This window comes from Phodopus roborovskii, unplaced genomic scaffold, assembly GCF_943737965.1.
Source record: "Phodopus roborovskii unplaced genomic scaffold, PHOROB, whole genome shotgun sequence".
NCBI lineage: Eukaryota > Metazoa > Chordata > Mammalia > Rodentia > Cricetidae > Phodopus > Phodopus roborovskii.
The window spans coordinates 11,901,144-11,926,433 of NW_026126549.1; the positions used below are offsets into that span (position 1 = coordinate 11,901,144).

Below are 25,290 nucleotides of genomic sequence, written 5' to 3' on the forward strand. Positions count from 1 at the left end.
CAAAACTGTTACAAAACATAGAATTTTACCACTCCTTGTAAGAGCTCAGCTTGCACTTGCAAGGATGAAAGGACTCAAGTTTAAAAGACTGTAGAACGAACATAAATAATTATTAAGTTTGCTGAGCCAAAAAAATAATCAAGTTACTTTGAACAGTTCCCATGTAACCAGTTTTATTTGTTTATCTTTGATGGAGAAAGATAATTGAGCTATAAAAATAGTTCAATGGTGAAGAGACTAACTACTCTTGAATTAGGCCTTAGTTCAGGCTTCACCATCTACGTGCAGGGCTAGCAACCACCTGTAGCTTCCCTCCAACTCCTCTGGCCTTCAGACTCAAATGCACTTATGTACATATACCATACATAGACTTAAACATAATGAAGTGAACATTTCTAAAAAGGAAATTGAATTACCAAACATGCATGCATATTCTTTCAAATCCCTAATACATACTAAATTGAGGGACTCCTACATTAGTGAAAGACTTGTTCTTTAGTAATTGGTAATACTAAGTCCAAAATCATTCATAATAGTTGATTTTTTACTAATGAGTCACACCCATACTCACACACCCATAGATACCTCTGTATCAGCTAATGATATTATCTAACTAGAATGTTGAAAGTGTTGAAGACCCTTAAAATAACATTCCTTTTTGTAATAGGAAAACCATCTGTTACTACAATTTCTTTCTTACCTAATCTTGGAATCACCTTTAACTGTTGTTTTCTGAGCTATTCATTCACCACCTACCATTTCTTCTTCTCATTTAGTTCTCATCTTGCAAATCTTTGTTACTTCCTTCTGTATTTTTTCTTATCATTTGTTGGTTAACATTTGTTTGAACTACAGTTTCCCAAGTGTCTCTGTCACTCTTGACCTCCTATCCCCAACCATGAAAATTCATTACCTTCTCTATAAATCTACAACATCTGTTCTTGATGCTTGTCAGTCAGGTTCAGGATTAGTTTACACAAAATACCACCAGTATAATACTGCATTAATATGTTAAAATGGGAAATATAAAAACTTGTCCTGATTGTTAATGGTTTTTCTACTTTGAGTTTCACAAAACTTGACCCAGTATGAGTTCCAGAATATACAGCAGAGTATAAATCATGGAATTAATGTTTTTGAGCACAGTGGGTAGGTTTTTTTTTTTTTTTTTTTTTTTTTTTTTTTTGCCTAACAATGAGATTTTATATTCAATTACAACTCTAAGCCTAAAAGAATTTGTTGGATTACATTATAGACATTTTTTTTTTCAAACTGGGAAATTGAAATTATAGGAGTAATGTGCTTTATTTACCGAGTAGTGAGTCTGGGTACCTGATCAAATGAGTTAGAGTGTCAATCACTCTACTAAAGGCAAATGTGCATTACGACAGAGCAATTAAAAACATCTGTGAGAAAGACATTAACCAACTGATGGGATAAAATACTCCAGATTTTCTTTCCCCCGTGAGCATTCTGACAGAAGTGCAATGCACACATCAAATCATTTTGTGGGGAAACTTACATCTGGTTTATGGGATTCCTCTATCTTCCAGAATGCAAGTATCCACATTGAAACTGGTAGAAAGAACTCAGACAGGCTCCCCATAGAGTCACTTCTATCTCAGTGCCCGAGATTAGGAAAGAATCCCAAACTCATGAATCCTGGAATCTGGATTCATAGAAGCTGCCAAGAGCTAAGGTAGTTCAGATTAGGACAAAGTGTGGGGAAGCAATCAAGATAAAAATCTGTAGTGAGGCTTATTGATTAAGTTATTCCCCTTTTATGTGGTTACCCTCTGGAGACTGTAAAAGTGACTATTTTGACTAACACAGACACAAACTAGAGACAGAAAAGAAAGAAAAAGAGGAATGAAAGAAGGGAAAGAGGAAGAAAGAAAAGAAGGAAGGAAAAAAGGAAGGAAGAAAGAAAGAAAAAGAGAGAAAACAGGATCCAAACATAAGAATAAAAAACAAAGGAACTTGATAATGACTATCAAGATGAAACCAGTATCAGTGAGCTCTGACAGGTCACGAAAATTTAGCCAGTCAAACCCGTAGAAAGAGTAGAATGTCCAGGGATGAAGGAAAGCTTAATGTGCACGATGAAGCCCAAGTACACAAGGGGTTCCTTTTTTTTTCTCCACAAATAACTTTTTATTTGTCACTATTAAAGATCTGGATATTAAACAGATTCTTGGATCCAACAGCTCGTTCAACTTTAGCACCTGTCTCATCACCAGTAGCTTTTCCAGAACTACCACCTTCACCATGGAGCTCCATGAGTTTTCCCAATTCAAACTTGGGTTTCTTCAGCATTTTTACTTTTCTAATGAAGACATCATGAAGAGGATAAATGGACTGGCAAGCCTTTTCTACGTCTTTCCCAATGCTGTCTGGAATCAATTTGTTGACCACATCCTTCAAGTCATTTGTCTGCACTTCTCTGGTCATGATTTCCATCACCTTCTTGTGGATCTGGCAGACCTGCTGGTGCTGTGCATAGGTCTTGCGTATCTGGTTGTTGCGTTTTTTAGTGAAACCAACACAAAACAGAAGGAGCAAATAACCATCGGTTGCCTTGACATCAACATGTGCTTCGATCATGGTCTGCCACTTTTTGACCATGGAACACATTTTGTTCCGGGTAAGATCCATGCCATGGAAATTAGTCAGACAGTTTTTGCCCTGAACATCCTCAGTAATTGGCTTGGATTTTCTAAACGCAACTTCGTCATTCTGTAGATCAGCAAGGCTCACTTCAAACACACGACCCTTGAGGCCATCAGATGCAATTTTGGTTCCTTGGGTCCTTGTGACTAGTGTCTTCCCAATGTTTCTAATATTGAACATGGCCAGAGCTTTCACATCATACCAATCTTTCTTTGAAAATTGATCAACCACTTTCTTCTTGGCTCCCTTCTTGCCGGCTTTCCTCAGGTGCTTGTTCTTGCTGCCAGCCATGGTGCTGCTGAGAGAGCCAAAAGGGCAGGACCACAGGGGGTTCTTGAGAAGGATATGAAGCAGATCCAGAAAACTCACACCTACTCTAGTGACAAAAATCTTCAGAAATCTGGGGAGGACATAAACATTCAGATCCAGGAAGCTTGAACACATAGGTTTTCTCAAGTCTCAAATATGACACCTAGGAATGAAAAAAAAATCTTAGAGTAGTTCACATATCCCAGCTTGACTTAGAGTCTCCAATTTTAAGAGAAGGACCCTGTTACTACCAAGATCTCGAGGATTTTATGCAGGGTCCTGAATACTGGTGAGATGATCATATCCACCAACATACCAGGAATTTATTAAACCCATAATCTTGGTTACAGCAAGCTTCCTTATAAAGAGAAGTTGATACTCTAAATACTGATTCTTCATTTTGTTAAGATTCAGAGATTTTATTTTTGCATCTCTTATGCTTCATTTAAGAATAACCAAGAATTGGGTTACATTATCATGTTACAAATATAAAACCTGTATTTTGGTATTAACAAATATAATTCCAAAGTGTCACTGAGTTCATTTTGTGTTGGTTGTCTATTGCTGGACATGGGGATTATCCTTAAGAATGGTTTGTGTACCCAGTAAGACTCCAATGGGGAAAACTATTTCTCTCTCTATGGACAGTTTTCAACTGGAGATAGGTTAGGGGTAGGGACATTTATCTAAACCCAAGACCTATCTGACTCAGACATGTGCAGGCCTTGTACATGCTGACAATCTCTGTGAGTTCATATGTGCTTGGGTCCTACTGTATTTAAAAGGTCTTGTTTCCTTGGTGTATATCAGAGAGTTTAAAAGACTGAGAGCTATAATAAAATTACATAAGAAAAGCCTTTCTTTCCTTACTTCTCCCTGCCTTTCAACACCTTTGTCTCTTTTTAAACCAATGGAAAAAAGTTTTCATAAGATAAAAGTGATGGTGGATGAGAATATGAATTCAGCCTTTTGCATGTAAAGAGGATTCCTCAGGAAGCCAGAGCTTCACATTTATCCACCTGCATTCATTATGTATAAGTTATAAGAGAAATGCAGGATAGAGCTGAACAAATACAAATCTCTTACAAACTTCTCCAATTCATGGGACAGTGAATAAAAAAATAAAAATAAAAAAAAAAAAGAGGTTACAGTATTGGCACAAGACTAATGTCCCACCAAAGAAACAGCAAAGTTTAATCCAAATGATTAAAATCTGCTCCTATTACTAGTGCAAAGCCGTTGAGAAAGCTTTCAACCTTGATTGTTACTGACAACTCCCAACTTTTGTCTCTCCATTACCTCTTTACTCAGTGCTCCAGCCTCCTTGGTGTTTTCTACTTAACAGAGATCAGCAGGTACCAATGGAATTGCTTCTTCTGTTTGTGCCTTGTGTTCCTCATTGACGTCTGTAACCTTGCATTCTTATTTAAAATAAGTTTGAAATTTCTAGTTATGTAAGGTGTGATCTAAATTCATTTTAACAGAAATGAAATTGCAGGTGAGTGGCTAATTAAAGACAGTAGTTTAAGAAGTAGAGGACATATTCCACACTTACGAACATACAAAATAAAAATATCTTTGCACTTTTTTGTAATATTAGAATAAATATCATATGAAGAAGAGAGGTGGCTTAATTTATTCACTTTTGTGTCAACATAATCATGGAAAGAATCTGTTTTCTACATTTTGCTAATACGTATTCATTTTTCTAGCCACCTTAGCAAACTAAACCGTAACTAGGCTAGTACCTTCCCCAACAACTATCTGCTGTTCCAAGTTTAAGTTATTCAATAGCTATCATATTAATTATGCCTATCTGTTAAATTAGTCCCACAAGTCCCATAGACACTCTTTGAAATTAAGCATTCATTTTGTGTTTATGCATATTTCATCATAGTACATTGCATTAAGAAAAGCAGCCATAAAGACTGACTTTTATGATAAATAACCTAATATTCCCAGTCCTTTTATGCCTGCTTAGTCATGCTCATTTTCATAATGTGATGGGTTTCACAATAGGAAAACTGCTTATCCAAAATGCCAAATATCTGCTAACTGTGCCACTGATTTCAACTGTTTTCTAGGCAAAGAACTCTGCCTTAAAGCTGTAGAGGTAGACAAAACCAAAGCCCCAGTGTAAGCACTACTCTTCTTTTTTTTTAAATTTTTTAAATTTATTTTATATAACCAAGTCCATTTAAATGAAAACATACATTTATAGACAATATTTGGGAATTTGGGCGTTGTTCTTTACAAACTACTTCCTGCTGGTAAGGGGCGCTGTCATGGGGGATTCGAAGAAGATTCAGAAATCCTGGCTGTAGTCTGTAAGGCTAAGCACTACTCTTCTTCATTTACTTACAGCATAAAAGTAAATTACAAATAAATAAAAGGACCAATTGACTTTATGATTTTGAGCATTTGAACCATGGCACTGCTTAGATATTTGTCACTGACAAGTTCCAGGACAGGCTCCAAAGCTATAGGGAAACCCTGTCCTGAAAAAAAAAATACAATACTATATTATGAAATTTTAAAAAGAGATATAATCTGTCATATCTTGTGTATAGATATACTTGCAGATGTTTTCTTTTTAACTTTTTGTTTGTTTGTTTTTAAAAATTTGGGCTATTACATGTGTAAATTTAGCTTACATGGGGTCAAAGTCTATATTTTCATTCATTTATCCAAGATTCACTCAACTCCTAACAACTAACTCTAGCACTTTTCCAAGCTCAAAGATAGTAGTGACAAAATTGAAGACGAGGCAGTGACATCAGAGATCAGAGGGAATTTGGGGAAATGAACTGAGATGGAATTACCTGCAAGGAAGTAAGAACAGTGTTGTATACCCATCCATAAGGTGAGATTTTTAAAAGTTGAAATGGAATCTGAGTAAAGCAGTTTAGGAAAGATACCTTATCAGAGCAATTTTAAGCATCTCCCTTGCTTTTATCCTCAACATTGCCAATGGTAATGTGACAAACCACATTCACCTTGATAAGAAGGCCAGAAAGAAGAATGGCATGACTAGAAAGCAGAAGTCAGGGGAGTGGGACAAAAAGTAAAGATGCCTTTGCAAAATAAATAAATAAATAAATAAATAAATATTAGATGTAAAAATAGATGGAAATTTTAAAAAATAATTTTTGCTTATTTAATAATATGAGCTTGTTAGATTGATAAGGAAATACCAATATGTGCTTTTTGTTTTAAGTAAGAGCGAATAAAATCTTAACTGATAAAATTCCTAAGAACAAAAAAAAAAGCATTAGGAGATTAAAAATTCCTTGAAAAAGAGAGTTCATTATTTATTTGCCTTTAGTAGAGATAAAAGTGAAAAATGGATGAATTTTGTTTACTGAAGTCAAATGTAACAAATATGCTTATGAAGAAAGTTAAGGAACATAATATCTCATTTTCTACATGGAAAATGAGTATATTTGTCTTGGAAGATAGCAGGTTAATGTGTGATCTTTATAATCAGTAGGTCCCTATCTGTCCTTTCTCACTACACACACTAACTTGCTGATGCTTCAGTGGTTGATTTGTGGAGTACATGGTTAGAAAACACTTTTAACTTAATGCAAAGACTTGACCATATGATGGGTGATGTCATACAAGAAAAATAGGTAGAAGAGAAATAGATAAATCAATGAAGAAAGGAAGACTCCAAACAACAAAATATCCCAACACTAAGGATTTTAACCAAGTTATTGATAGAACAGAAAATTAGTTCATAATGGTGATACACACCTTTAATCTCTGCACTCGGGAGACAGAGGCAGTCAGATCTTCGTTAATTCAAGGTCACTCTGAGCTAAATAAAATCTATCCAATCTAAAATAGAAACACCTTTGATCCCAGCACTTGGGATCCCACACCTTTAAGCCTAGCACTAGTGAGGAATATAATGTGGGAGGAGACAGGAGCTCAGTGCAGTCTGAGGTTTGGTGGAGAGCAGTGCAGAGGGCCAATGGAGTCTTGAGTTGCAATCTAAGGACAGGATTACCCCTTGGGTCTGAGCATTGGTAGAGGTGAGAACTCTCTAGTGGCTGGTCTCTTTGCTTCTCTGATCTTCGCCTTTAACCACCCCCCAAAATAGTCCACACTGAGAGCTTAATATATTGGAATACAATATTTTGTAAGTTTGTGACAGAACTATATGTATAGTATGGAGTAAACTATGCTCTTTAAAATATCAGACATTAAAATCATAGCCCCTCTAATCAAGAGGTGACTATATTTAGAACTAATGTTTTTGAGATGGTAATTAAGTTATAGTGAATTTTTATAGTGTATTTACTGTGCCCTGATTCCATATGACTGCCTTCCTGTCGGTGTCGGTGTCACAGACATGCACAACTGAAGACCAAATAAAGCAGGGGAAACATGGGCACTTATAAGGTCAGAAGAAACCAATTTGGTGAATACATTGATCTCTAACTTGTAGCCTCTAGAATGTTGCAGAGTGAATTTTCAACACTTTAGCTACTCAGCTAGTGGTACGTTTTGGAAGCCCAAGTAAACTAATGTGATTAGCAATAAGACCCCTGATGACAGTAGTGAGGAACCACTGTAAAGTGACTCTTACCATATAGATAGTGAGAGATGTTCATAAGCAGGGAGGCTGTAACAAGGAAAGTACCATGTACAGAGTCAAAACATGTTGTAGGCTAAGTGCATTCAGCAGGAATGATAAAGAACGACTTGATATTATAAAGTAAAATACAAAATATTTAAAAATATTAGTTGGATACAATAACTATGAAACGATGTTCATTTTTTCATCTTTTTTATAGTTAAGGGAAGAAGTACAATATGAGAAAGTGGCATTTGTATTGCTGGCATGGCCCTAGGCACCTTGAATAGATGTGCAAAGGAAACAAGAGGTCAGCCATATTAAGTACATGCAGCATAATATCACAGTAGAATTGTTCATTAGCTGGAGTGCTTGCAGACCATGGAGCTTTCTGAAAGGTCATATACAATAAATTTTATCTCAAAATTTATGGCTCCCAAACCCTTGATCTTGGTAACACCATTCCATTTTGTCTGTGTTTTGTTGTAATCATGATTAATTTTCTAAGATATATACCTTTTATGTTCATGTACAAATATCCTAAGACATGATTAATGCCTGGCCCTAAATTATACTTTTCTGTAGACAGGGAAACAATCATAAGTTGGGCAAGCTCTCAAATCAACATTCACCAGAGTTGCTTTTTCAAGGAATCAGCATAAAGGAAAATACTGAAAATTTGGTCTAGTTTCCATGGGGAAATTAGAAGGTAGCTCCCTCAGCCTAATATTGTGTACTGCTAGGAGCTGGTGAGGTGGTTCATTGGGTATAAGAGTCTGCCACCAAGCCTAAGGTCAGTTCCTGGAACCCACATGGTGAAAGGAGAGATGCTACTCCTGAACGATCTCCTCTGACCTAGACACACACAATAGCACAGGCAAACACACACACACAGTTTTACTGCTAGTATCTCTTATTCTCTCATGTAGCCTGAAAGTTACAACTGTGAGAGTGTTGCACAGTGTACGATCTGTAGGTAAGAATTAGGGCACTGGGAACTCTTTAAACTAGCACAGGAATCATTTAACATCTCATTCTAGTATTGCAGGTAGTTTCCCCTCCTAAATTTGATTCAAACTTAGACAAACTAAGGCTAGATGAGAATGTTGTGGAGGCAGAGCTTGTAAGAATTTGCATTTGGTCACTGTATTTCATCATTTGAACATATGTAGAAAAGCCTTTGGACCCTGTTTCTTGTCCACAGGTCAAATAAACTCTCTGAGATCAGTGGTTAACAAACATTATCATATATCAGAATTGAGAAATGATTAAAATGGATTTAGGGACTTAACCCTAATGTTTTTGATTTGATAGATATGGAATTGTCTGGGAGAATTAGCATTCTAATATTTCTGAGGCAGGGTGATGACAATTGTTCTGGAATCACACTCAGAAAAGCTCTGTGCTAAATAATAATGGTCTAATATTTGAACACATTCTACAGTAGAGGACAACAAAATTGATCCAATAAGGGTCTGCTCCCTGATTAGAATTGTGACTGTGTTAATAATAATTATAATTATAATAATGGTAATAATAGTCATAGTAAAAGGAAAGTGATCTTGAAGAATTTAAGCTTAGTGAGGAAAACACAAACTGAGTATTTATAAGCAATGATACAGACAGACACACAGATACAGAGCATCATGGGAGAAAGGTCTTGGCAAAATTTCCAACAAGTGAACAAGAGGCCAGTGGTGCTTTATTCAGGGGAGGGCAAGCCTCAGATGTTAGCTTTCAAGGTCACATTACCTGTTAAGCTAGAAATGTACAGAGACAAAAGGTTTAAAAGAAGAAATGCAACTTTTCTGTGTTTCTATCTTAATGGGGGGGGGAGGAGATTACAATCTCTACCGAATTTACAAACTGTAGAAAGGACAACAGAGCTCAAAGGAACTTCAGATTCTGGGTTTTCACTTCCATATTTTAGATGGATATTTTGAGCCAGAAATATGAGCTCAATTCACCTCAGTCTTAAGGAGAGTTGGACCAATGTTAGTCCTAGACAGAATAGACAGGAAAATGGTAGGGTAGTCAAGGGCACAGAATCTCTTCCTGTAAGAATAGCATCCATTCCTTGAAATCTATCATGTGCTTAAGATTTTTTTCTTCCCAGTATTTTCTTTAAAAGTCCACATCTTAATGAAAATGATGAACCTATCATTTTTATCTTTCACTGGAAATTAACATACATGCAAATTAAATTTAAATATGACATTTACCATACTGCCAAGGTTCATGTACTTATTACTATCTCTACTCCAGAGGCTGGGAAACAGGATTTGCATCAATTTCAGAGCTTGAATCTCTTTTAAGTTATTGCTGGTATTAGTCAAGTGACATCTCAGAAGAATGTAAAGTGTGAACAACTGCCATCATTTGGAGATTATTTGGTGGAATATGCCAATTTCCTACTCTTAAAAATACATAGAAAATTCTTACATAATTGTAAAGACTTTCTGAGGAGTCACATTGGGCTCATATAAAGATAACAGCTAAATAAACACCAAAGTAGTTTGTACACTGAAAAACTGAAACATGTTGACAAAATAGATCTCTCTATAGGGATCTTTGACTCTTACAAAGCCAGAATAAAAATATACATTAATTTTGAAGGGTAAAGAGTAATTTTAAAAACTGGCAGCATATTAGAAACACCTAGGGAGCTTTTCAAACTCTCAATTCCCAGATAACAGCTAATACCAATTAAGCCAGAGTATCTGGAATGGGAGCTTGGCATCAATATTTCCTAAGATACCCAGGTGGTGCTTTAAACTCAACAGCAAAATTGGGAAACCACTGGTGTAAGGTAGCCATTTTATATCCACTACATCTGTTAGAAAGTGGTTGAAGTACTGTGTAAAATTTTAAGGAGTGCTTGAAAATAACTCTGCTTTTCCTCCTGTCCTACTCCTGATTCCGAGAACAAAACCCATCCATTCAATGTCCATGACAATCCAACATTGTCTGGCTTTAGAGAGTGGAGAAAAGAAGAAAAGCAAATATGAAGACCAAGGAATACGAATTTGCCATCATTTGCTATTAAGGGGATTTGAGCATTGCACAATCACACCCTTCTTTGATTCATAGTCCACACACTGGTAGGGTATTGGTTCTATGTCTCTGAACACTGGCCATTGGATAAAGGTGAAAACTAAAGGCTCCAGGACTTTAACCCTGAGTGGTACCATGATCACAGGAAAGGGGTGATTGACAGTGAAATACAATTAGCCTTTCTTTCTGTGGCAACCCAAAAAATGAGAGCTTATCCTAGTCTCCCATTATCTGGGGTGTGCCATGGGATTCTTTATACTGTTCTCACTAACTGCTTTGAGTATCTTCTCATAAAATGAAGCAAGTTTTCATTGTTTTTCATTGATCTCTGGGATCATTTCCTTTGTTAACAAGGGTTAATTCCTATTGTACACTAGATAGGATATTTAACTACAAGATGTATCTGTCTTTTTCTATCTTTTGACCTTCAAATTATCTTTTGACCTTTAAATAAATAATTTACCTATAATATAAAATATTTCTGATATTTATACAAAGTAATCAAATATCAGACTTTCGATCAAAAGGGGATGATATGTTAAGAAAAGCTAAACAAGTCAGCGATTTGCTGCTTATGCTGCTCAGAGTCCACCAAATAAAACCAAACAAAAAACCCAAAGCAAAGCAAACAGACACACAAACCAAAAATTCAGTATCTGGGATGGAAAAATGGCTTAGCAGGTAAAGCCAATTGTCACTGAACTGAGCCTGATGCCCTAAGTTTGATTTCAGGTCCCACAAGGCAGAAGGAGAGAACAGATTCCCCATACCCTGCTGTACACACCTACACATGTATAAACACACACATGTTCAAAGCACAAGTGTAATAATAATTAAAATAAAACAATATATGCAGTGGTTAAAAAACACCAATTATTGATCAGTAGTTTTCCTTGTATACTCCACTCCTGTTATTATCAGAGAGATATAACTTGAATCTAGTGGTTAATAATGACTTCTTTGGGGGGGGGTGGGTAGAAAGTATTTCTTTTAGTTTACAGTTCCCAATCTATCCTATGGGGCATTCAAAGCCTTGGAAACTTGAAACAGCTAGTTACATCATAGAATAATTACTTCTTTTAAGAACGAGAGACAAATACTTATCACTCAGAAACATAACAGCTGATACTTAACAAGCTTAACTTATATTTATTTATTGCATTTATATTTAGTTCTTGTGGTTTGTTCTGATTGTCACATATATAAAAGTATAGTGTTTATTCTACCTTTATCATCTAGCAAATATAACAGGATTTCTATTATCTCATTTACTTGCATAGCCAGGCTCAAAGTGGTCCAGCCTTCAATTCAGGTAGAACAAGATAGTAAGATCTTCCAATAATCTTCTGAGAGGCATGCCAGTTGGTAACTTTTCCTTAGCTCCTCTAAAGAGAACCAATTACCTTCACAAGGGCCGAGGAAATCAAGTGAGAAAGTATAGTGCCAGCTGTCTATGTAACAAAATGGAAAAACTTAGTGAAGGTGCCAGGAAGGATATAGTTGGCCACCCTACTCCTTCCCCAACCCTGAGTAGTTCATCATGATGGAACTGAGTCCAAGTTAAGAAAGGCAAGAAAGAATGTCTAGGCTTTAATATCAAACCAGGTGCAACACCCATCACAGTAAAACTGAATCTTGAGGAAAGCCCTGTGACTTCTACTCTCAATGTAGTGCATGAATATCAAGTCTAGAAATAGCGTTAGGCCAAGAGTCTGTCTGGCTCCACTATCCTCTCTCCTATCTCAGTGACAGAGCTATGAGTGAATCTATCTACTGAGAAGTAATGTGCAGAGTTAGCACAGAGCTTCATCTTAAAGTACACCTAAGATCTGGTAAAACTGAAGGCTCTTTACAACACCTGAGCTCACAAACGGAACTCACAGATTAGCCTAATATAAATAGAGTCCGTTTCTAGCTGGAGCAGGCTCAGTTTCAACCAGCATCATTTCCAGACTCAGTGGGAGACAGGGAAAAGCTATACTCCAACCAAGACTGTTTGGTTCCCTAAGGATAGGACTCCATACAACTCAGCTTATCAGCATTAGCCAGACAATAGACTGTATCCACTGTATGTTCCTAAACCTAAAGTCACAAAGATATGCCAGGCCAATGTGTGCAAGTAGAAATCTAGACTAAGAAACGTCTGTATCCCAGTGAGGTGGGACTTATATGGCCACTGTGGTGATTTCAGCACATCTCTTTGACTTTGTGAGATTCAGTCATTCTGGTTTAGTGGCAGCCTGGGTGGCCAGGAAATTGCATTAATAGCAAGTACCCTAATAGAGGGAATTTGATGCAGTGAAAGACTCCATTTTCTGGAAATAGGCAGGATAGGAATCAAAGCTTTGGCTTTGAATCTTATTGCTAAGTTAGTAAAACCTGAAAAAGTGTATCCTAACAGCCACCACACCCAGGCTTGCTAGATGATAAACTCTTCTGAGCAGCCTTGATTCCTGTGGAAGACGTGTGGCCCCCTCTCCTGGACTTCTAATTGGAATCAATAGTATCAGGAGTTAATCCACTTTGGCAATAAGCAGCTTATAATGCTGTGGACTTTGATTACACTCCAGTGTTGTGATGGTACTGGAAGACTATGAACAAAGGGTACCATATAGATAGGCAGTCCTGATGAGCACAGGTATGACAGGAGACATAATGACTCTGCCCAGTGTTGGGTTGCTAACTAGCCATGGGGAGGGCTCTATGGGCTCCAGGAAAGGCTTGAAGAGACACAATATTCTTCCCTAGGAACTTTGCTCATTTTTCTAATTAATACACCAACATTACATTTGGAAGAAACCTAAGACTGAGATTACTCTCCAACACCAAAACAGTGAAAACATGACAATAGCAAATCTGGCCCTGGGTGCTACTCAGGGCTGAAGTAGTCAAAGCGACTATAAGCTCTTGAGCAAGCAGCAAATGAGGTCGTGCACTAATAAGCACCAAAAGCATTCAGGGAACCACTATTCAAAAATACAAGGCCAGAAACGGATGAGTTTGAGAGCACTATTACACAGATAATTAAATATCAGTTTTAAGGAAACTCAGTGTGCTTGAGGATGATATAGAGAATGTTCAGTACCCTAATATAGAAATTCCTCAAAAGTATACAAATGACTTTTAAAATATTCAAACAAACAGGAGCTCTTGAGGTGAAAAAAAGCTTCTAGTAAAACTGAAACCATGGAGAGTTGCATAAACCAGATGGAATAAAGAATTGATGAGTGCACATGAAGGACATTTGCCATCAAACAAATGAACAATTAGAATGAAGTAAATGAAAAAAAGAAGAAAAATTATGGAAAGTTAGGGGCAATATTGGAAAAATAAATGTTTAGGTTTTTGGAACTAAAGGACTTCAGAATGCAAAAAGGGGCAGAAAGCATAAAGAAATAGTTAAAGAAATCTTCCCAAACCTCGATAAAGTCACAAATATAGAGGGTCCAATAGGAAAAAGTAGGATAACCATATTTATCTCCAATAAAATCAACAAAATATGATAAACTTATTAAATAAGAACACAAGACAACATTGTTTCTTACTCTTCCATGGATTTATACAATACATACATTGAGCATGAGACATCAAAAGACTTCAGAGAAGACACCTATCATCATGTTAAAATACACAAAAAATATTTTGGATAAAACTCTACATCTCTTTTGATAGAAAATATCACTAAGAATGATTAAATATACATATAACACACTTTGTTCAAAAATGTCATAACGGCATCTAACACATTATATGCTGATTTTAATAGGAAAATTGCATTTGAAGATGATAAATAATTTTCAGAAGTCTCAAGCATATTTCTCATAAGAGGAGGCAGAAAAATCATAAGAGGCAGACGTGGTGAATAACTCCAAAAAATGGTGTTTTCTAGACACAGCAGTTTGGTATTACACTAAGACCTGCACAAACTCAAGCCAGACAAAATTACACCATTGAGGTGAATGTAAGAGGTGATAGTTGGGAAACAGAGTAGACGTGGGCAGGATGTCCAAGCACTACCTGAGGAGCTATTGGCTGTGATAGCTGCTGGGAGAGGAAGAAGTAATTTTCCTTAATGATGTATTCCCCGATACTGCCTTATACTCAAAGTAGCTAGGCAGTGCAAATTGGACTTGGTGTGTTTAAAAACAAAGAAAGAGAACCCTGCTCAGACACCCCTTGAGGGAGTGGGTGAGAAGACACAGGAGCACCAATAACTCAGGCACCAGGAAGGAGTCAGTGAGTAGCAAAGTGTGCTGCAGACTCATTTATTAAGGAGGCTAGGTTTGCCTTTATATCCCCTCCCAAAGTCCTAATGGCTCAGGTGGCTGGCTCTGCTACATTGCCCTTTCCTCATTGGTGTCTCTGGGTCAGGTATCTGTCAGCATCTCTGAGCATTAAGGCAGGCTTGGCAGCTTGGCTCAGGCATGAAGCGCCTGCTGCGCATGCGCATGCACATACACGCTGGCCTGGGCACAAATGTGGCTTGGATAGACTGGCCGCAGTTTTTCCTCCAGAACAAACAGATGGCCTGGAAGGGTGTTGGAGGTGGATGTAAGTAGTTGGAGGAGTCAAATATGATGGAAGTCCACTGTATGAACTGTTCAAAGAATTAATCAACTTATTAAAAAAAATCCTAAACCTAAAGCAAACTACAGATAACAAGATCAGGTGAGTATATGGAGAAAACTGAACAGTTATTCGTTCTTGATGGAAATATAAAAGAGACACATTGTCGTTTTCCAAATCCAGGCTTAGCATTCCATGCATTTTTCTAGCACTTGATTTTTACTAAAGAATAGCAAAGAGACATTTTCTGAGGAACTTCTCAGACTTTTCCCTGTTGATAAAAAGGAAGGGGCTATAAGAACCTGTGATTAACTACTGCACAGATGCTAATTTGAGGATATATGATGGTTATAGCTTTGGAAAGTGTTGGAACAAGAATCATTAGTGAAACATCTTATTAGACAATATCAGTAAGTAGCTTGAAGTAGGCCAAACATACCAAGAGTGTCGATGGTGATGAGATGATCTTACAAGTAAGAATACATTCTCAAATCAGGGTAAATTCTATCTAGCTCCAAGGTTTTAGGTTTCCCAGATCTGCTTATTTCTGAGTTCATTCATGGGATAACCTGCTACTCCATCAGATCTTTGCTCCCTAATGTTGGCTTTTGGTATAGACCTCTACAAAATGGTCTGTTGTGACTGCTGAGCTATATGTTTTCATTCTTCCTCCTTCCTGCCCTACTAAATGCCTTGGCAGCAAAGTTATAATTTGATGATCACAGTGCATCACATTCTAAATAGTGTCTCATAAACTTTACCTACTTTGTGTCACAGGCCTCACACATCCATAACTCCTTTTAGCCTGGTAACTTCAGGCTCACTCATTAGGAATTTTTTGTTTTTCTCTCCATTCTTTGACAAAACTTTTACGTTTTTTTCTATGACAGACAAACTTTTTAAGGCCTTTGGTCGTTCCTCTTATTCATTTTTTGTTAAACCATGACTTTGCTTTATAGAATAAACTTTTAATACCCTTTATTTTCCTCATTGTGATTTAGAGAATATTTCTCACAGTGTCATTTCTTGCAGCATTCTTGCAGTTATGGAAGCTTGCTGCCTGGCCCTCCTGAAGGAAATCCCCATGATGGCTTACACTGAATTCTGAGAACAAAGCTTGAACCAGTGCTCAGCAAGTTAGGGTCCCTGGTCATCTGCCTGTGCTCAGCTTTAAGTTCATGTCATTAAGATTATTTATGTTAAAATTCTAGCTTAAATATCCTAAAATTCATGTACATGTTTAAGAATCAACAGTGGGGATTGAAGTGATGGCTCTGTAGTTAATAGTATATAATATTCTTGAAGATAATTCAAGTTCAGGTCCCAGAACCCAAAAAAGTCAGCTCATAACTAACTACCTATAACTCCAGCTCCAAAACATCTGATGCCCTCTTCAAGCCCTAACATGAGTACCTCTGTCCCACAGTATTCATTTACACAGACATACATATACAAAGAAAATAAACATGATTTTTTTTCTTTTCTCTTTTCTCTCTCTCTCTCTCTCTCTCTCTCTCTCTCTCTCTCTCTCTCTTTTTTTTTTTTTTTTTTTTTTGAGACAGAGTTTCTTATAGCTTTGGAGCCTGTCCTGGAACTAAGCTCTTGTAGAGTAAGCTGGTCTTGAACTCACATATATCCACCTGCCTCTGCTCCCAAGTGTTGGGATTAAAGGTGTGCACCACCACCTCCCTACAAACATGATTTCTTTATCTTCAAGTTTTTAAAGTAATTAAGTTAATTAATTTTAAAAATTGAGAGTAAAATCTGTCAAAATTGGAGAGAAATTGTCCCTAAATAATATTGAAAATTAGTTCTATTTTATAAAGCCTAAAACATATGTAGGTTACATTGTGAAAGTTTTCTGGTTTTAGTTTGCACCATGGTGTGTGGGGATAAGGGGGGAGTTGCTGTGTTGAACTAGAGTAGAATTTGCAATTTCCTTTGATCTCTAGTTTCTTCTCTGGTTCAGTGCAGACACCCATTGCTCTGTGTAATGGCCACATCTGATCTGAAAAATTCCTGTTGTTCCTCGGATGTTTTTTTGGAGCAGCATGGAGTGCAGTGACCTGGAGTGATCGTCCTGGTTTTTCAGTTGTTACTCCACATTGATACCACAGTCATGCCTAAAATCTGACCTAAATATCTACCACTTAGTCTCTCTGAGTGCCCTCTTGCAATTTCTGGTTAATGTTTCTTCCTGCCTTTTACCTAAACTCTCTCTCCTTCAGAACTCATTTCTTCCTCAAGATTAGAAAGGTCATTATTTGTAATACTAGATTTCTGTGGCTGTTTAAATCTAAACCCCAAATAATTATTGATTATAAAATAGTTTGTTTTCGTATGATCTATGAAAGTTCATATTTTAATCTCTTAAAAGAAGGAATGTAATTTTAAAATGTATAACTACTATGAAGAACTCACTATGAGCCCAGCACCCCCTTTCTGAGATTTTGTGTGAATTATTAAATTAGTTTGAAAAATGTCTCTGTGACAAAATTGATCTTTCAGAGAATAAGTTAAGCCCTATGTGTTTGAAGAGACGATGTGTTGTAGTCTTTAAAACAATCGTGGAAATGTGTTCTTTGTCTGCAGTCCTGAGTTCAGTGGTAACAGAACTTCTCTAATTAGGAACATTTGAGAAAGTGGATGAAGGGTGCTCGTCATACACCATATGCTTCAGTACTAAGAAACTGCAAGACCATTAAGGTTTACCTGGCCCAAGCTAATCTGAACTGTATGTAGAAAAATTCTGACCTTGGAGATTTCTAAGCTTGTTCTGTTTGTTTACATAAAATGTAGAGCACAGACTGGCTCCAAATGAAACCACCATCCATGTCTGTTAGTGCTGGAAATATCCACAACTAAGCTTTTGAGAATCTTATCATAAACCCAGAATAAGTTAACAGTACCCTTGAGTACCAGTGTGGGTGGGTAGTCGTAGATGAAACACTGGTTTCTGGAGATACATCCTTCTATAGAGGCTGGTAGAGCTGTCAGGGGATGTAAGCTTCTGGTTCTTTCTGCAGGACATCCCTAATACACCTCTATACTTTTATCTTTTTCATCATAACTGTAGTTCATTTGTCTCATTTGTCCTCAACATGTCTTTTGCTCCAATTATTGTCATTATAAATCATTCCCATACTCACATTCTTCTCACTTCATTTCTGGTCTACAATCTCTTCTCTAGAAAAATGCTTGCTGCCTCAATGGGGATAAATCCAAAGACAGAAATAAATATCAGCTATTCCAAAATAACAGTGCAATCATATCAGGAAAACTTCAAAATATTTATCCTGACACATTTTAAAAATCACACATACAATACCTTAAAATTCCTATTGTAAATACCCAAATTATTTATACACTAAGTTAAACAACTTCCCCTTATTCATTGCTCAACTTATTCTAAACATTAAAGTTAGCATGAATACCCATTTGCTATGAAAAGTTTCAGATATTTTCCTACACATGCAAATAAAATATTTTCTTTTTATTTCTCCACATAGAATATGAATTAGGTCACATCTGAAATGCAGTGGTTGTATGATTCACTCTCTCCTGTTGAGTCATGTGCTTATAGCATGCTTTTTTCTATGGAGAAATACTTATAAAACTAATAGGTATTATCTGCTGAATACCTCTGTAAGTTAGGGGTCCTTTTAACTTCTGTGCATGGAGATATATATATATATATACATATATATATATGTATATATATACACATATATATATATATAATTTTTATAACATTAAAATATAACATTTTATTAACCTTATTTGATAGATAAATGTGGATGCACATAGCAAAAGAAGTTATTTATCCGAGACAAGCTAAGTTAAAAAATATTGCCCTATTGTCCTATCTAGAATACTAAATTTTGTCACTAACACCTTCTAATATAATTTTCTTAATTAGATTCTTAACCCTTTTAAGATAAGCATGGGCTTATTGAATGGATAGCACAAGTAAAAGATCATTTTTGAAACCCTATGCAATGAATATGTATGTAAACAAGAGACTCTACACTACCGAGTCAAGAGCCCTCCTCCCCCTTTTTGTTTTATAGCTTCTAGAATACAGTATATGCAATGTTAAGTCTAGTACAGGAAGAGTAACTTAAGTATAAATGTGCTTAAAGTTGGACAGTACTGACAGCCTTATGAGGTCAGAAGGAAACACCAGAGAAAGTCTTTCCTGGTTGCATTCCAGGCCTTTGGGAAAGTTACATCAATTGCTATGTTCCCAGGAAGGAGCAGTCACTTGTCTCACTTCTTAATGTAACACTGTTCTCAATTCCATAGAGCACTGGGAAGCCTTAACTTTGGTATGTATCCTCTATCTTTGATGCAGTAATATTTTCCAGAGTGTGGGAGGACAACAAGCTATGAAAATATCCTTGGAGAGATTTGCTTATTAAGTTTAGTTTTTTTAATCTTCCTCGTACTTTTTTTTATTGAACACCGGGAGGTTCCCTTTATTTTGTGGGCACATCTTGTTTTCTCTTTGTCTAATGAAGTTTCAAATGCTTTTTGATGAGCTATTAAGCTTGGAAAAACATAAACAGCTCTGTAAAATAAGAAGACAGTGAAAATGAAGAGTGGAAAAATGTCTAAGTTTGAGAGTACACTTCATTACAGCCCATTATTTGGAAGAAAAGGCTGGTGCTTAGTAGTTCATACTGCATAAATAAAAATCAAGAATGATGGGGGGCATCTCTAAGAGTTTTATGTATGATCATGATGGTGCTACATCATTTCAGATAAAGTATCATTGACACTTAAAATGTGGGTCATTTAGTTAAATTTAAATGTCAAAAAAATGTTTTAATATCTCATGCTCCATATGTTGCATAGGACACACTTCACTAGAAACCATTGTATTTCACTTATGTGGAATTCAAATGTAATTGGGCACACTGTGCTTTTTATTATGGTTTGCAACTCACTGGTGTATTATATTTGAAGTATCAAAGGAAATGTGCATACTGGTTATATTATGTAATTCTGTATGCGTTTATTCTAGAAGCTAGTCATGCCTCAACTACAAATGCTTCCATGAAGTAACTATTAGAGTAACTATTTCAGCCAGTCCATGTAACATTTTAATAAGTCCAGTAGGTCACATCCGAGGGAAATGTCATCTGATTCACTTTCATAACCAGCTTTAGATGAATTTTCCTAGAAATGGCTACTCAGGGTTGATAGGGGAGTGGGCTGTGAAACTTGAGATTACAGTTCATTTTCTGTTTGTGTTAAGTGTTGCTTTCTTGGGAGATTTAACAGGACCAGATAGGATCACAAAACTTCAGATAATGTCCTCAACTTGAAGATTTCCTTTTAGGGCACCAGACACACTGAAGCACAAATCCCAGTAGGGAAGTAATGGAGGAGTCACTGGTTTCATCTACTGCATGGGTTTTTATGTTTGCTTCTGTCTAGATGACATTTTAGTGCGGGGACCTGTTTATGACCTCTGAAGTCTCAAAAATTCTTTTCTGTGCCCTCTGAACACTTCACTCCCCAACAGAAATTTGGGGAGATTCTATGGAAACATGAATTTTCTGGTCTGTGATTGGATCACCCTGGCCATGAGGATGTGATGTTATTCCCTGAAGAGATCTAAGTGGTGTAGTTGTATTGCCTTTGCTGGAATCAGAAATGAATGTTTTGAAGCTTTTTCACCTGGCTCAGAGAATTTTTGATGCAATAGAAGAAAACTGGTGTCTGGTAACACTGGTATTACAACATTCAAAGACAAAAAAGTAGCAGCAGGACCTGTCTCAGGAATGGGAATGGCACTGCAGGAATTTCATAAACACTCAGCACCCATAATGATGATCAGATATGCTGGATTAGGGTAAGAGTTGCAGGTCTATAAATGGGTGCTGTAGGAGGAGCTGATCTATCTTGAGACTTACAAGTGATTCACAGGTAAACATGGTGGGGGGAGAACATTTCAGGCAGAGCACACAATTTATACAGAATTCTGAATGGATGAGTCTGTTTCTTGTTCTTAATTTGTACTCAGACATGAAGTTGGAAAGAAGGAGGAATAGAAGATAGATCTGGAAGTGTGGAAGGGCTCTGGTAAGTTTGGACTGTGTCTTATGGACAGTGAGGGTACCCCAGACAATGTTAGACAGAGAAATGATTCTATCATTTGTGTTTTTAAAAAAGTCCCTTAGACTTCTGGTATGAAGTAAATTTAGTTTATCATCAACATGGGCTGTAAACTAAGTTATTCTGTACATGGTAGATGATCAAAGTAAAGGTTAGTGAATGGTTTGCTGTTCCTTCCTCTTTCTTATGTAAGACTAAGTCTATGATGTTGTGTATTAGCTACACTAAATAATAATGTGAATAAGTGAACTCCAGAGATTCCATAGGTAAACATTTTCTTTGTATTATTTTAAATGGAGTCTTGGGCATTCTGTCAGGAATTCCTTGCAGGATTTCCAGTTTTGTGACAAATAGCCCTCTTCATAATAACCCCCCAATTTGTGATGATGAATGGCTTTTCTGTATATCTTTGGACAGAGTTTTTTTTTTAATAAGCTTGATATGGTGAAATTAAGTTCTAGATGCTAATTCAGTTCTGAAGGATAATCTTTGTTAAAATGGCACAATTGCCTACTGAATTTATTTCTGATAAAAACTTTCCAAGGTTGTATAAATAATTGTTATTAATTAATAAATTATTAGGAGATAACTTTTTTTTATCATTTTACAAATGAAAGAAATAAATCATAATTGCAAGCAAATGCTTTTGTTATCTATTCTTCATATAACTTTAATAACATTGAGACGTATATCCTATCAACTTGACTATATATGAAATCATCAGGGAACACACCTTGCATTTTTCTTTGAGAGCATTTCCACAGAAGCTTATGGAATGAAGAAGATACCATCTAAATGTGTAGCACCATCTCATGAGCTAGTACCCATACTCAATAACAGAGGGAAAAAGAAAAGGCTGAATGAACATAAATGATCTATTCCCTCTGTTGCTATTCTGTTGAAATGTGAAGGGTCCCAACAGCATTCCCGCACCACCAGGAGGCAAACTTCCCCAGTTTCTTCCCTCAAACTGTGAGCCAAAATGAACCCTTCTTCCCTTAAGCTGCTTTATACAGGTATTTATGACAGTAATGAAAATAAAAAATGACTATGCAATTATTGGCTTTTTGTAGTGGATATAACATGGAGCACCATCTTCTGTAAGAAGCAGACCAAATAAAATCACATTAAAGCTATGAATAGAAACTGAACTTGAGTGAATTTGCTTAAGGTACATCATTTCTTTACATGATACAAACTCTCTTTAGCTATTTTTTCTCAACTTACTTTGATCATCTTGAGAACACCATTAACAGCACTATGGCTGCACCTTTAAGAAATGTACATTTTGATTTTATGCCTTCTTTGATGTGCTTTAGATGTAAAAGAAACAGCCACTGTATAATTCCAAGTCATGATGCCACTTCTAGACTGATTGGTGCCTAAATATTCATGAATTGGATTCTTTTGTTTCTTATTCTTCAAAAGTTGTCTCGTGAACAAAAATAAATTAGTTTAAGTATGTGGTGTAGAAAGTCTACCTTCTATTTGGAATGTGTCTCAGAAACTATCTCTTTGTGGAACAAATTAGATAGGAATCGTGAAAAAAATAAAATTTAACATATTTGTTAAAATTAACAAAGAACAGAAACAAACCAAATGCAATACTGAAGACATTTGGCAAAGTTCATGTTTGATATGAGTTTGAATATTTTTTCAAATAAATGAAGTTGTAGACATAATTTAATACATGTTCTGTCCACAGCATTTTTTAATTTCATCATTATATGTGGCACAAATAATAAAAGCCCAGTACAGATATTGGGGTTCAAGCTGAAGATCAGAAAAGCAAGACAGCCAAGCCAGTAGCTCTTACCTCTACCTCAGACGGAAATGGCAATCCTATCTCCACGAATCCACGAATCCTTAGAGACAATGCCCTCAACGAATCCTCAGAGGCAATTCTTTTCCCTGTCTAGAAACTAAATCTCACACGAGACCCTTTGCTTCTTCCTTTTATGCCTCCCTAATGCTGTGATTAGAAGCATGAGCTCTGTTACTCTTTTAGACTGATTTACTCTTGTGTACCCCTGGGTGGCCTTGAACTCACAGAGATTCATCTGCCTGTCTCTTGAGTCCTGGCATTAAAGGTGTGTGCCACCACTGCCTAGCTTCTAGGGCTAGCTAATATGGCTGCTGTGACTAAAGTTGTGCATCATCACTTCTTGGCTCTATGGCTGTGGCTAGCTTTGCATTTTGTTCCTCAGTGGTTTTATTAGATCATAAACAAAATATGACCACAATTATATATCATTTTAATAGAACATATTCTGTAAGATTTTTCAGCAAACTTTGAAAGCATAAGTTTTTATCACTGTAATTCATTAATCTTACTTTCACAATTACAAATATTAGCTTTTATATGCAGTAGTAGCATATGCCTTTAATCCCAGCACTCAGGAGGCAGACCCAGGAGAATCTCTGGTCTACAGAGCAAGTTCAAGATCATATCAAGCTCCAGGGTTGCAGAGAAAAATCCTGTCTTGAAGAAACAAAACCAAGTATTAGCTTCTATTTAGTACCGTGTATGTTAGGAGATAACTCAGCCCATATCAGATGCAATTACATATTCTGTAAAAGTTTTCAAAGCATTTGTTTGGATTATTGGGGAAATTACATATTAGAATATATTAAAAGGCTTAGGTACTTGGAATTTCTCAGAATATATGCTTCTTCTAAAAGAAAATATTTTGCTAAAATCTTACCTTTTGGTCTGTTTGGGTTTGTATGAGAAATTCTATAAACCAAAATATATTTTGTTTAATTGAAGAATGAATTAATCACTTAGAGGATGGTCAAACTGATTTCACTGCCATACTGTGTAAGTTGACCTTTCTGGGGCTTGATTTAGCACACATTTCTACATCATTAGTATATGCATAAAGATATTAGATAGGATGATTTAAGCTCCCAGATATGAACATTTGTGCTCAATACTAGGATGTTAGCATAGATTTAGATACCTTAATCCCTCAGTCTCACTGAGTTTTACATTTTGACTATGTGATATCTTACTTTAGGTACCATTGCTTGCCTGATGCCTGTGGGAACCAGAAGATGGTGTCGTATCCCTCAAACTGCATTGACAGACATTTGTGAGCCACCATGCTGGGAATTGAAATCTGGTCTTCTGCAGGAGCAGCAAATGCTCTTAACTGCTGACTGAGCCATCTCTCCTGCCTCCCTGATTATTTTCTTAAGACTCAAGGTTTGTAGCAGTATACACATCTTTAAAGGTTTTTATGATGCCAAAGTTTCTCCTTAGAAATGCTGAAATAATTCAAATGCCACTTGCAGACACCTGTGGAAACACAGAGTTCCCTGATGCCACCTGACATCTAAATCTTGTTTCGAGCCAGGGAATCGGTCAGTAATGTAGCTTCCTGGATTGTTCTTTATGGATACTGACCATTTCAATCACTCAGTGGTTTTATTTTTTATAGATTTTGTTCATTTCTTCATCAATATGTTCTAAATATTCATAATAATGAAATGACTAGAATGTTTAATTATATCCCAGGTTACTTCTAAGCATTTTACATCTACTTAATTACATTCTTACAAACATTGGTAGGAGATCAGTCATATTACTGTTCCCACTTGACAAATAAGTCAGGATTTAAAACTATGAAATTTGGCTTCAGGGCTCACTCATAACCCTTGTAGAGTACTTTGTACTTTTTAATTGTTTTTAATTGCTTAATTCTGAATGTCAGGTTTAGATTGCAGTAAAAACATCACACATACTTTGCCTGTGTCTTTGAAAAATCATTTTGCAACAACCTGAGTGACAGATTTTAATATGTTTTTCTTTCATAAAAAGTAGATGATATTTACAATAAAGATACGTGAGTTGAGTGCTGAATCTTTGTGTTGTTGTGTTTATGGACATTATGCCAAAGGTGAAAAATCAAGAGACTGGCGTTGTGTATCAGCCATGAGAAAAAGTTAGACAGAACAATTTACAAGTGAGACTGAGGAGGGAT

At 36.4% G+C, this 25,290-nt stretch overlaps 1 protein-coding gene across 1 annotated transcript; it reads right to left on the reverse strand.

The window, feature by feature from the left end:
* Positions 1-2,154: 2,154 nt before the first annotated feature.
* Positions 2,155-2,961, reverse strand: LOC127234287 (40S ribosomal protein S3a). Its single transcript, XM_051201181.1, has one exon. It carries the CDS (start codon positions 2,959-2,961, stop codon positions 2,155-2,157), a length of 807 nt encoding a protein of 268 aa, XP_051057138.1.
* Between the last annotated feature and the right edge of the window lie 22,329 nt (positions 2,962-25,290).

Coding starts and splice junctions, on each gene's coding strand:
- LOC127234287 (XM_051201181.1), bottom strand. CDS start 2,961: ATGGCTGGCAGCAAGAACAAGCACCTGAGGAAAGCCGGCAAGAAGGGA.